General features: G+C 44.8%; 1 protein-coding gene across 7 annotated transcripts in view; it reads right to left on the bottom strand.

Moving 5' to 3' along the window:
- The window catches only part of LOC112217993 (myelin transcription factor 1-like protein), a 124923-nt gene that overhangs the window by 59131 nt on the left and 52648 nt on the right, over nt 1-13144 (bottom strand). For all 7 annotated transcript variants that reach the window (XM_042300947.1, XM_042300946.1, XM_042300950.1 and 4 more), the window contains exons 6-9: nt 9586-10103; nt 7416-8546; nt 1535-1669; nt 557-647 (exon numbers count right to left, since the gene is read on the bottom strand). In XM_042300947.1, coding sequence (XP_042156881.1) covers nt 557-647; nt 1535-1669; nt 7416-8546; nt 9586-10103 — 1875 coding nt within the window. The remainder of the gene's footprint in view (nt 1-556; nt 648-1534; nt 1670-7415; nt 8547-9585; nt 10104-13144) is intronic.

The raw sequence follows: 13144 nt of genomic DNA, 5'->3' as shown, positions 1-13144 counted from the left end.
TATGTACAGAACATTGACTAACTAACTTGTTGGAAAGGTGACATCCTATGACGGTGCCACGTTGAAAGTCACTGAGCTCTTCATTAAGGCCGCTCTACTGCCAGTGTTTGTCTATGGAGATTGCTTTGTGCTCAATTTTATACACCTGTCAGCAATGGGTGTGGCTGAAATAGCCGAATCCACTCATTTGAAGGGGTGTCCACATACTTTTGTATTTGAAGGGGTGTCCGTGGTGTACAGTATATACATTATGTATAGGTGTGTGTTTGTATGGCGCAGTATGCAGAATGTACTCATCTTAGCATCCTCCAGGCTTTGTGCTGCTCTACTGGGAGACCATGGCTCAGCCTCTAAACCCACCTAGCTACAAACAATAGATTCCTGACCCTGAGATACACTGGTAGCCAGTGACTATGACAACCCCATATATTCATCTTTTTTACTTTTTTCCTCTCTCTTACATCCTGAACAAAGAGATCAGACTATAAATGTAGCTATTCCATTATTTATTATTTTCTCTCCCAGTGCATGCCCTGCCTGGTTGCCAGCCACTCACCTGCGGTGGGAGTTCCTGTTGCTATTGACATGGCCACGCCCCGAGCAGCCAGGAGTAGGGCACTTTAGAACATTTTCATACATTGCAAGAACTTAGGACAGACAGGGAGAGGTGAGAGAGACAGCGAGGGGTTAGGAGCACCCAGAGTCAGTGGTTATTGTCCAATTATAATTTGTTAGTGAGCAGAAAAAGTGTCATGCACTGTTACGGTCAACTGTCCTGTTGATGCTCATGCAAGCAGCAGAAAAATAATGGATTGAATCAAGCAGCATTCAAAGGTAGTCGGCGTGTTGTTAGTCATTCTGAAGCATCTTGATGGACTAATCCATAAGAATTGAAAATGGTATGTAGGCAGACATTTGCTGTGATATTTAATGTTACATATGACATATTATAAACTGGGTGGTTCAAGCCCTGAATGCTGATTGGCTATCAGACCGTATATCAAAGGTATGAAAAAACGTTTCTGTTTACTGCTGTAATTACATTGGTAACCAGTTTATCATAGCAATAAGGCACCTCGGGGGTTTGTGGTACATGACCATTATTGTTGCGTTGTGCATAAGAACAGTCCTTAGCCGTGGTGTATTGGCCATATACCACACCTCCTCGTGCCTTATTGCTTAAGTATATATTTCCTTTACAGAAGCAGGAATAGAGTTAAGTCTGGTAAAAAATAAGTAGTCTCACAAAGAGATGCTTTTATGTATAAAATCTATAGAGGAGACATCACTTTGCATGCAGGCATCAAGCCGGGTGAACGCAAAGAAAGGGAGAGCATCCCCATGCTGATCGGAGGACGACCTCACGTGTCAACCCAACACAAGAACCATGGCAGGGCATTTAGTGGAAAAGAGGTACCCAGAAACTCAAAAGAAAATGAGAAAGAGGTTGTTCTACATTGCACTACGTGAGGGCAACAAACAGTCTAAATGCCCCCAAGCACAGTCAGTACGGAATGCAGTGTGCAGCACTTACTTTCTGGTGGCACCCTGTCCTTGTGGGGGCAGCCTGACAGGCTCCTGTGGTGGGGGTAGAGACCCGTGACGTGGCCTGTCCCATCACAGCCCGGGGTTGGACACTTACTCTCCTTCTTGTCCCCCCTTGAGGAATCTACCAAGGAGAAAAATAAGGGGTGGGGTGGTGGGGGGGGGGTGTTCAAAAGTAATCTATCTAGGTGAGTGTTCGACTGGTTACTACAGCATGTCACCCCTACAAACCGAAATGAATGGAATGTCCCATCCACTGTTGTTTACCGAACTTCATTTAGAGTGTCATATATTCATATTGTATTTGAACCGTATTATCCCCCCAAATTTAGAGGGGGTAGGATGAAACACAGACTATAGTCACACCTGATTTATCAGTTTATCATGGCAATACATGTTCCCCCCACATTCCCCCCCACGCTCGATGCGGAAAATCTGTGCAATTGTTCAATCCCAACATCCCAGAAATGCAATTTTATATTTCATAAAAAATGTACACTTGCTGTAGAGATAACACAGAATGACTAAGCCTGTGTGAAACTGGCTTATCAGCAGTTCTCCCATATGTCTATCTGGGGCCTCGCTATCGCTACCATCTCCACCAATCCTCAATGGTCCCCCAAGGACAAGGAACAATCCCAACTATGTTGAGCAGAGGCCGTGTGTATGAACATTGTCTCTGTGCGTCACAGCTAGATTGTTTTTATTTAAAACTAGTAATGGATCACAGAGTTATCAATATTCCTGACCCCATGGCAACATTAGAAAAATGAATGCCTCCCCCCACACAAGGCCATAGTCCCTGCCTTTGATGATGAAGACTTTGAATTTAAATAACTTGATGATAGATTATCTAATGCGATTATGACCATTCGAAAAAAAGAACTAGCATGTTGCCAGATCTGTAAGGTCTTACCAAAGCCTTATATAGCCCTGGGTCTTACTAGTACAGTCACCTATATGGTCTTCAGACTACAATTATACTTAATATTCCTTGAGACCTCCCCACTAGCTTCCTGTGCTAATGGAAGTTAATAACATACCATTACAGTACATATCTGTGATGACCACCAATGGGTGGTCCTTAATAATAGTCATTTTGTTATGCGATTTTTGCATGATTTGAGGCCTGCCATTCAACATCCTGTGGCTACTGTTGGCAAGACGTGTTGTAGAAGACGACGAGCAATGGGCAGAATTACCTGGAGAAATGACTTCAAGTGACTTTGGATTTCTACTACTTCAGTATAATAGGAACTTAAATGTCACATATTATAAGGTTTCTGAATATAGCTGTCCTCTTCCCTTCAGATGAACAGTGATAACACCCAACATTGGCTACTGCATATATTGATCTGACGCCTCTATGTCACACCCTGATCTGTTTCACTTGTCTTTGTGATTGTCTCCACCCTCCTCCAGGTGTCGCCCACCTTCCCCATTACCCCCTGTGTATTTATACCGGTTTGTCTGTTTGTCTGTTGCCAGTTCGTTTGTTGCCAGTTCGTCTTATTTGTCAAGTCAACCAGCCTTTTTGTATCAGCTCTTGCTCTCAGTCTCTCTTTTCTTGTCCAACTGGTTTTGGCCCTTGCCTGTCCTGACCCTAAGCCTGCCTGCCTTCCTGTACATTTGCCCTGTTGCGGAAATAAACATTGTTACTTCGACACGGTCTGCATCTGGGTCTTACCTTGTCCTGATACTGTATGGATCTTTAAAGTTTATAGAAGAATCATTTGATCTTCAGTTCAACCAAATCAAATACAATGTTATTGGTCACATTCACATACAGTATTTAGAAGATATTATTGCGGGTGTAGCGAAATGCTTGTGTTCCTAGCTCCAACAGTGCAGTAATATCAAACTATACAAATAAATCTAAAAGTAAAACATTTGAATTAAGAAATAATAGAACGAGCAATGTCCGAGTGGCATTGACTACACTACTGTAGAATACAGAATATACAGTTGAAGTCGGAAGTTTACATACACCTTAACCAAATCCATTTAAACTCAGTTTTTCACAATTCCTGACAATTAATCCAATACCTTGACTTTGTTGACCTTAAGCCATTTTGCCACAACTTTGAAATTATGATTGGGGTCATTGTCCATATGGAAGACCCATTTACGACCAAGCTTTAACTTCCTGACGGATGTCTTGAGATGTTGCTTCAATATATCCACATAATCCACTGCAATATACAGCATGGAGACCAGCTGGGGGAAATGTTTCTGTCCTCTCCCAGGGAGGAGCTGAACTACTGGGCAAGGGGTCAAGTAAACGTCCAATATTACTAGATCCATGGGCTAAAAAAGATATCCGAGTTATTCAGCTTGATGTTACGTAATTCTGTTTCTGTGGGCCCTATTGGCATCTGTTGAAACCTATTTTCAGCAGGGGCTGATAGCCTACGTCTTTAAGAGTTCATTTAATATCACGTCTACATACATTCCATACCTTTGTCTGTACATTATGCCTTGAATCTATTCTATCGCGCCCAGAAACCTGCTCCTTTCACTCTCTGTTCCGAACGTACTAGACGACCAGTTCTGATAGCATTTAGCCATACCCTTAACCTACTCCTCCTCTGTTCCTCTGGTGATGTAGAGGTTAATCCAGGCCCTGCAGTGCCTAGCTCCACTCCTACTCCCCAGGTGCTCTCATTTGTTGACTTCTGTAACCGTCAAAGCCTTGGTTTCATGCATGTTAACATTAGAAGCCTCCTCCCTAAGTTTGTTTTATTCACTGCTTTAGCACACTCCGCAAACCCGGATGTCCTAGCCGTGTCTGAATCCTGGCTTAGGAAGTCCACCAAAAACCCTGAAATTTCTATCCATAACCAAAACATTTTCCGACAAGATAGAACTGCCTAAGGGGGCAGTGTTGCAATCTACTGCAAAGATAGCATGCAGAGTTCTGTCTTACTATCCAGGTCTATACCCAAACAATTCGAGCTTCAATTTTTAAAAATCCACCTTTCCAGAAACAAGTCCCTCACTGTTGCCACTTGCTATAGACCACCCTCTGCCCCCAGCTGCGCCCAGGACACCATATGTGAATTGATTGCCCCCAATCTATCTTCAGAGCTCGTGCTGCTAGGTGACCTAAACTGGGACATGCTAAACACCCCGGCCATTCTACAATCCTAGCTTGATGCCGTCAAATTCACACAAATTATCAATGAACCCACCAGGTACAACTCCAAATCCATTAACACGGGCACCCTCATAGATATCATCCTAACCAAATTGCCCTCCAAATACACCTCAGCTGTTTTCAATCAAGATCTCAGCGATCACTGCCTCATTGCCTGCATCCGTAATGGGTCTGTGGTCAAACGACCACACCTCATCACTATCAAACGCTCACTAAACCACTTCTGCGAGCAGGCCTTTCTAATCGACCTGGCCCGGGTATCCTGGAAGGATATTGACCTCATCCCGTCAGTAGAGGATGCCTGGTTATTCTTTAAAAGTGCCTTCCTCACCATCTTAAATAAGCATGCCCCATTCAAAACATTTTGAACCAGGAACAGATATAGCCCTTGGTTCTCTCCAGACCTGACTGCCCTTGACCAGCACAAAACATCCTGTGGCGTTCTGCATTAGCAGAAGTTTGCATCATGTAGCACAAACTCAAAAATGTTCTGGGACACTGTAAAGTCCATGGAGAATATGAACACCTCCTCCCAGCTGCCCACTGTCCTGAGGCTAGGAAAGACTGTCACCACCGATAAATCCACTATAATTGTGAATTTCAATTAGCATTTTTCTATGACTGGCCATGCTTTTCACCTGGCTACCCCTACCTCGATCAACAGCCCTCCACCCCCCACAGCAACTCGCCCAAGCCTCCCCATTCCTCCTTCACCCAAATCCAGATAGCTGATGTTCTGAAAGAGCTGCAAAATCTGGAGCCCTACAAATCAGCCGGGCTAGACAATCTTGACCCTCTATTTTTAAAATGATCTGCCGAAATTGTTGCAACCCTATTACTAGCCTGTTCAACCTCTCTTCAAAGGGACACTCTAGACCCAAACTGCTAGAGACCTATATCTATCATACCCTGCCTTAATAAGGTCTTCGAAAGCCAAGTGAACAAACAGATTACCAACCATTTCGAATCCCACCGTACCTTCTCCGCTATGCAATCTGGTTTCCGAGCTGGTCATGGGTGCACCTCAGCCTCAAGGTCCTAAACGATATCATAAACGCCATCGATAAGAGACATTACTGTCTAGCTGTATTCATCGACCTGGCCAAGGCTTTTGACTCTGCCAATCACCACATTCTTATCGGCAGACTCAACAGCCTTGGTTTCTCAAATGATTGCCTCGCCTGGTTCACCAACTACATCTCGGATAGAGTTCAGTGTGTCAAATTGGAGGGCCTGTTGTCCGGACCTCTGGCAGTCTCTATGGGAGGGGCACAGGGTTAAATTCTCGGGCCGACTTTCTTCTTTGTATATATCAATGATGTTGCTCTTGCTGCTGGTGATTCTCTGATCCACCTCTACGCAGACGACACCTTTCTGTATACGTCTGGCCCTTTTTTGGACACTGTGTTAACTAACCTCCAGACGAGCTTCAATGCCATACAACTCTCCTTCTGTGGCCTCCAACTACTCTTAAATGCAAGTAAAACTAAATGCATGCTCTTCAACTGATCGCTGCCTGCACCTGCCCGCCCGTCCAGCATCACTACTCTGGACAGTTCTGACTTGTGTGGACAGCTACAAATACTTAGGTGTCTGGTTAGACTGTAAACTCTCCGTCCAGACTCACATTAAGCATCTCCAATCCAAAATTAAATTTAGAATTGGCTTCCTATTTCACAATAAAGCATTCTTCACTCATGCTGCCTAACATAGCCTCGTAAACCTGACCATCCTACCGATCCTCGACTTCGGCGATGTAATTGACAAAATAGCCTCCAACACTCTACTCAACAAATTGGATGCAGTCTACCACAGTGCCATCCATTTTGTCACCAAAGCCCAATATACTCCCCACCACTGCGACCTGTACGCTCTCGTTGGCTGGCCTTTGCTTCATACTCGTCCCCAAACCCACTGGCTCCAGGTCATCTACAAGTCTCTGCTAGGTAAAGCCCCACCTTATCTCAGCTCACTGGTCACCATAGCAGCACCCACCCGTTGCACGCGCTCCAGCAGGTGTATCTCACTGGTCACCCCCAAAGCCAATTCCTCATTTGGTCGCCTTTCCTTCCAGTTCTCTGCTGCCAATGACTGGAATGAACTACAAAAATCACTGAAGCAGGATACTCATATCTCTCTCACTAGTTTTAAGCACCAGCTATCAGAGCAGCTCACCGATCACTGCACCTGTACATAGCCCATCTGTAAACAGCCCATCTATCTACCTGATCCCCATACTGTATTTATTTATTTATCTTGCTCCTTTGCACACCAGTATCTCTACTTGCACATTCATCTTCTGCACGTCTCCCATTCCAGTGTTTAATTGCTATATTGTAATTACTTCGCCACCATGGCCTATTTATTGCCTTACCTCCCTTATCCTACCTCATTTGCACTCACTGTATATAGACTTTTTCTTCTGTATTATTGACTGTATGTTTGTTTATTCCATGTGTAACTCTGTGTTGTTGTATGTGTCGAACTGCTTTGCTTTATCTTGGCCAGGTCGCAGTTGTAAATGAGAACTTGTTCTCAACTGGCCTACCTGGTTAAATAAAGGTGAAATAAAAATCTAATTAAAACAATTAACCGAAATGCTGTTGACACTGAGTGCAACATCAATACTGTACAGATCAGGGTGAAGATACTAGCTGACATAGGGGCTATTGTGTGAATGGGGAGAGTGTTGAGAGTTTCAGGAAGTGGTTACCTTTAGGGTAGTATGCTCTCTTTGACCCGTCGTGGTGCATTCTGGACTTGCGCTCCTCAGCCCCGCTGCTCTGTCGGGGGCTGTGCTCGCCGCGATGGTGGTGATTATGATTGTCTCTCCGGACCACCGCATGATGTCCCTCCAAGGCCATGCGGTCCCTCATGACCTTGGCTCGCTCCGACTCCATAGCAATGGCCTTCTCCAGGAGGGACAGGTTGCCTTTTGTCATGTCGAAGGCCTCTTCCGAGCGATCCGAGGCCACCGATGTGGTGTCCTCATCCCCGTCCTGGTGGCAGCTGGCCGAGTAGCCCGTCCTTGAGGCCGGGCTCAGCTGCTCCTCCAGCTTCATCAGGTTGACCATGTCTGAGTAGTTGCGCTCCAGGGACCCACGCTCGTCTGGCTGCTGGCCCTGCTGGCAGCTCTCGTACCTGGGCAAGTGGTGGTGGTCCTGAGGCTGGTGCTGAGCCTGATGGTGCTGGTGGTCGGTTTGGTGCAGTAGGTGGTGGTGGGGCTGGTGAGGGTGGTGGTTCTGATGTGTCTGGTAGTGGTGCAGGCCCGGGTGTCCAGGGCGGTCAGATGGAGAAGTCTCGTTTAGCTTGCGGGCCAGGTCAAAGCACTGGTTCCTCAGACACTCCAGGCTGTTGAGACACACCTCCTCTTCGCTCTCCTCAGCCTGACCCCTGACCCCATGATGGTGGGACCGCCCATTGGGATGCTCGCCGTCATCCACCCCTTCTAGGCAGCCGTCTTCAGGCAGCATGGCACCGTGGCCCTGCGCCAACAGCTTGAGTGAATCCACTGTCTCCCTGACCACGTCACTGTCCAGGTCCACGCTCAACTCGCCCTTCCTGCTCCCACCGCGCTCGCTACCCTCTTCCTCATCATCATCATCGTCCTCGCCGGCACTGTTGGAGGAGTTGCTGTTCATCTCTGACTCGGTCATGGCCTGGTAGGCAGCGTCCTCTGCTATCTTCCCCAGGTTGAGAAGGGACTTGGCCACCAGCTCATCGTAGTTTTCATACTCTTCCCCGTTAGGGCCGATGTTTGGACCGGGGCCGCTGTTGTTGTTGTTGTTGTCCTTCTGTCCCATCGAGTGATGCCTTGATTGTCCACTATTTTTGTAGCGGTTCCCTGTGGTCATGAAAGGAAGGATAGACCTTTCAGCCCTTACTATAGTTGGATAGATGAAGAACAAGACCATCATAGTTTAATTCTTTGGGATATTAATATGAAATTCAACATCTTTCAAAAACATTCCATCTAGTTAGATTTTGATCTGCCTTTGATCTTGCAGTTCTGTGATTTTTACTATCAATTCCTTCAATGTATTACTTACTGTACAATGGTTTGGATATTAATCATCACATTTAATGGATTATGTTTGCATTAATAGTTTGATGTTGTACATCATATATCTGGCCAGTCATTGCCAGTATTAAATCCTTTAAATAAAACATGTAAAAGTCAAATCCAATGTATCTAGTACGACTAATAAACCAAATGCCTTTTAATTAATCCATTCAAATGAATTTACTTTTCAACTAATCATGGATCATGAGTCAATGTGGTTGTAATAATACATTTCAGTGTTGATTTTAGGGACAGCGGCATATGAGACCGTGGGAGGGAATGAAAGAGGCGTATGAGGTGTTCCGGTTCGGGAGCACGAAATGTCCTCGGAGAAGGAATTTCCATGGGGGGGGTTAATAACTCAGCGAGCTCCTCTCTCGATAGCTCTTGAAGGCACTGTCAGAAGCGATTGAGGACAAGAGAGAGAGAGAGAGGGAGACAGAGAAAGATGGAGTGCTGATGCAGGGAGAGCAGGTGCATCTGGTGCACCGAAGGTAGAGAACCACTTATTACACCCCCCTCCTCCTGAGGACCTTACTGGCCACATGCTCACGGAGACCATCATGCCTCTCTCCCACTGCCCAGACAGACCCCTTTCACCAATTCTATTCTCTCTGAGGTATTATGCCTCCGTCTCTCCATGATTGGGTATGGCTCTCACTGGCCACATCAAAGGTGCATCACTTTGATTAGAAGTATATTTTTGATTCAAGGACCTCATTTCTAGTGGCAGCTTATTAGTCCAGCAAATAACTCCCAGCTCCACCCAACTCTATCACCCTCTCTTATTTCCCCAGAAACATTGGAAATATGCACTCACCTGGCTCATGGTGCACTTCTTCCTCCTCTTCTTCCTCATGTTCATCTTCATCACCCTCATCCTCCTCCTCCTCTTGCTCCTCCTCTTCTTCTTGCTCTTCATCATCCCCATCCTCTGCTTCCTCGTCTTCCTCTATCCCATCCTCCACCTGTTCTACCTCTACTGGCCCTACTACCACTCTCTCCCTCTCCACCTGTTCCTCCTCTTCCTCCTCTTCCCCTTCCTCATCACCTTGCTCCTCGTTATCCTCCGAAAATCCTTCCTCCTCCTCCATCTCTTCACCCTCTTCCTCTCCCTCACCTTCATCCTCTTCCCCTTCCTCCTGGATCTCCCCCTCTAACTCCCCCTGCTCCTTCTCCTCCCTCTCATCCATGGGTTCAGGTTCATAGCAGGGGAAGATGGCAACAGTGTCCTCCTCTGGGTCGGGAGGGGTTAAGAAGGGCCTCCTCTTGGGGGCAGGCTCCAGAGGCTGTTTCTCCTGGGTCTTCCTCTTTTTGGCCAGGGGGCAACCATAGACACTAAATACAAGACATGAGAGGAGTAGAGATTTGTTCAATGGCCTTAATGAGATAAGGGTTCTGTATCTCTAGAGATACCGTGTTATAGCCAGATATAGCCAATCTGGCACAATGTTAATGACTTCTATATCAGTTCAAATCTGGAGGATTCATAATGCAGTCCAACAGGCTCAGAGAGGACGTCAATCATTGCATAATGTCAACTAAACAAGAATCAAAATATATATTTTCTAACCAATTGTACATACATACAGGAAAATGCATTCTCTACTTCAATTACATTCCCAAACGCCACTGCATTTCAAAAACCCAGCAGACATCGTTTAGAAGACTCAGCCTCCAAAATGTAAAACCAATGCTTATTCAACCAGCCCTCAATTACACAACCAGCCCTCAATTACATTCCCATAATAATCATTAGCTGTTGAGAGATTTCCATTTAATTGCTCAAAAACAGTGAGTGAAATTATGCATGGTTTTAAAACCTCTCTGGGATAGGGTCTAGTTTCCGGAATTTCCGCCTGACTGACGTGCCCAAAGTAAACTGCCTGTTACTCAGGCCCAGAAGCCAGGATACGCATAATTGGTAGCATTGGATAGAAAACACTTTGAAGTTTCTAAAACTGTTAAAATAATGTCTGAGACTAAAAGAGAATAGATATGGCAGGCGAAAATCCGAAGATTCCACTAGATGTCAACAGTCTTTATTCAAGATTTCAGGTTTTTTGAAAAACAAGCAAGAATTTTTAGTTTTTATTGAGGAGATCACCGGAACAATCAGGCGTGCGAGGGAGAGGGCGCGCGCTTGCTAATTTTGCTTTCCTATTGAACATACTACTTTCCATATGAAATATTATAGTTCATTTTCATTTTAGAGTACCTGAGCATTAAATAGAAATGTCATTTGACTTGTTTGGACGAAGTTCAGAGGTAGCTATTTGGACTCCTATGTCTGCATGTTGAACAAGTGGATTACTGAAATTACTTTTTGGGATAAAAAGAAGGATTTTATCTAACAAAATGACCATTCATGTTGTAGCTGGGACCCTTGATGTGGGGTGCCGCCCTAGACAATCGCATGGTATGTAAAGCCTATTGTAAATCAGACAATGCAGTTAGATTAACATGAATGTAAGCTTTTAAATGAAATAAGATACTTGTACGTTCATGAATGTTTAATATTACAATTATATATTTGAATTGCGCGCCCTACAATTTCACCGGATGTTGTCGGCTGGTGTCCCGCTAGAGGGACGCATAACCCTAAGTTAATCTGGATGTCAGGAAATCAATTACTTTATTTCCATATCTAGGGGCTTATTTATAGTTTGGAAGGAAAAGTTGAAGATTGCTGTTCTTTATCAATGAGACTAGATTAGACAGTGATGAGATGCCACAGTTCTTTGAGTGGATGTGAAATAGTAGGAGTAGCCTGGATTCCACACTCAACATTGCTCTGCCTGTTTCACCATTGTTGAAGGGAAACAAAAGTGAAACAGAGGGATACTCAGTGTGGAGTCCACAGGGGCACACTCCAACACTCAGACATCATTTACAAATGCAGTATATGTATTTAGGGAGTCCGCCATATCAGAGGCAGTAGGGATTGATATATATTGATAGGTGCGTAAGTTAGACCACATTGCTGTCCTGCCTGAGCATTTGATATGTAATGAGTACCTTTGGGTGTCAGGGGAAATGTGACAGGGGAAATGTGTCAGGGGAAATGTGTCAGGGAAAATGTGTCAGGGAAAATGTGTCAGGGAAAATGTGTCAGGGGAAATGTGTCAGGGGAAATGTGTCAGGGAAATGTGTCAGGGAAATGTGTCAGGGAAATGTGTCTGGGGAAATGTGTCAGGGAAAATGTGTCAGGGAAATGTGTCAGGGGAAATGTGTCAGGGGAAATGTGTCAGGGGAAATGTGTGTGGGAAAATGAGTAAAAAGTACATCATTTTCTTTAGGAATATAGGGACATAAAAGTAAAACCTGTCAAAAACATAGTAAAGTACAAATACCTAAAAAAATGTGTCAGGGGAAATGTGTCAGGGGAAATGTGTCAGGGAAAATGTGTCAGGGAAAATGTGTCAGGGAAAATGTGTCAGGGGAAATGTGTCAGGGGAAATGTGTCAGGGGAAATGTGTCAGGGGAAATGTGTGCGGGAAAATGAGTAAAAAGTACATCATTTTCTTTAGGAATATAGGGACATAAAAGTAAAACCTGTCAAAAACATAGTAAAGTACAAATACCTAAAAAATGTGTCAGGGGAAATGTGTCAGGGGAAATGTGTCAGGGGAAATGTGTCAGGAAAATGTGTCAGGGGAAATGTGTCAGGGGAAATGTGTCAGGGAAATGTGTCAGGAAAATGTGTCAGGGAAATGTGTCAGGGAAATGTGTCAGGGAAAATGTGTCAGGGGAAATGTGTCAGGGGAAATGTGTCAGGGGAAATGTGTCAGGGGAAATGTGTCAGGGGAAATGTGTCAGGGAAAATGTGACAGGGGAAATGTGTCAGGGGAAATGTGTGCGGGAAAATGAGTAAAAAGTACATCATTTTCTTTAGGAATATAGGGACATAAAAGTAAAACCTGTCAAAAACATAGTAAAGTACAAATACCTAAAAAAATGACTTCAGTACTTTACACCACTGCTCACATGCTTGGTTAGGATTCATTGGGCTGTACAATGGCCCACATTTCTACTCTATTTACTGTGGTTTATCCCCACTCCCACTCAGCCAATGGATCCGGCCTAGCCTGCCCTAATGTGTGCAAATTTACTGTTGCAGTTAGACTGAAGGACCACCGGCAACCGGCACAACAAGGACACGTTGCCAGCTAATGGGCCTCTATTTTTACTCCATTTGGAATTATAAGTACTAACGATTAGGGTACACACACACGGATAACTGCTCCACATACAACACATCAAGCGCAACTGGGAGATCAATTTCCTATCAATTTCCTAACTCTACCTACATGTACATACTAGCTCAACTAACAGGTGCCCCTCCACATTGACTCTGTACCGGCACTCCCCTGTATATA

Source organism: Oncorhynchus tshawytscha, linkage group LG18 (genome assembly GCF_018296145.1).
Source record: "Oncorhynchus tshawytscha isolate Ot180627B linkage group LG18, Otsh_v2.0, whole genome shotgun sequence".
Lineage (NCBI taxonomy): Eukaryota > Metazoa > Chordata > Actinopteri > Salmoniformes > Salmonidae > Oncorhynchus > Oncorhynchus tshawytscha.
The sequence above is the reverse complement of the archived record's forward strand: the minus strand, read 5'-3'. Positions and strand labels throughout refer to the sequence as shown.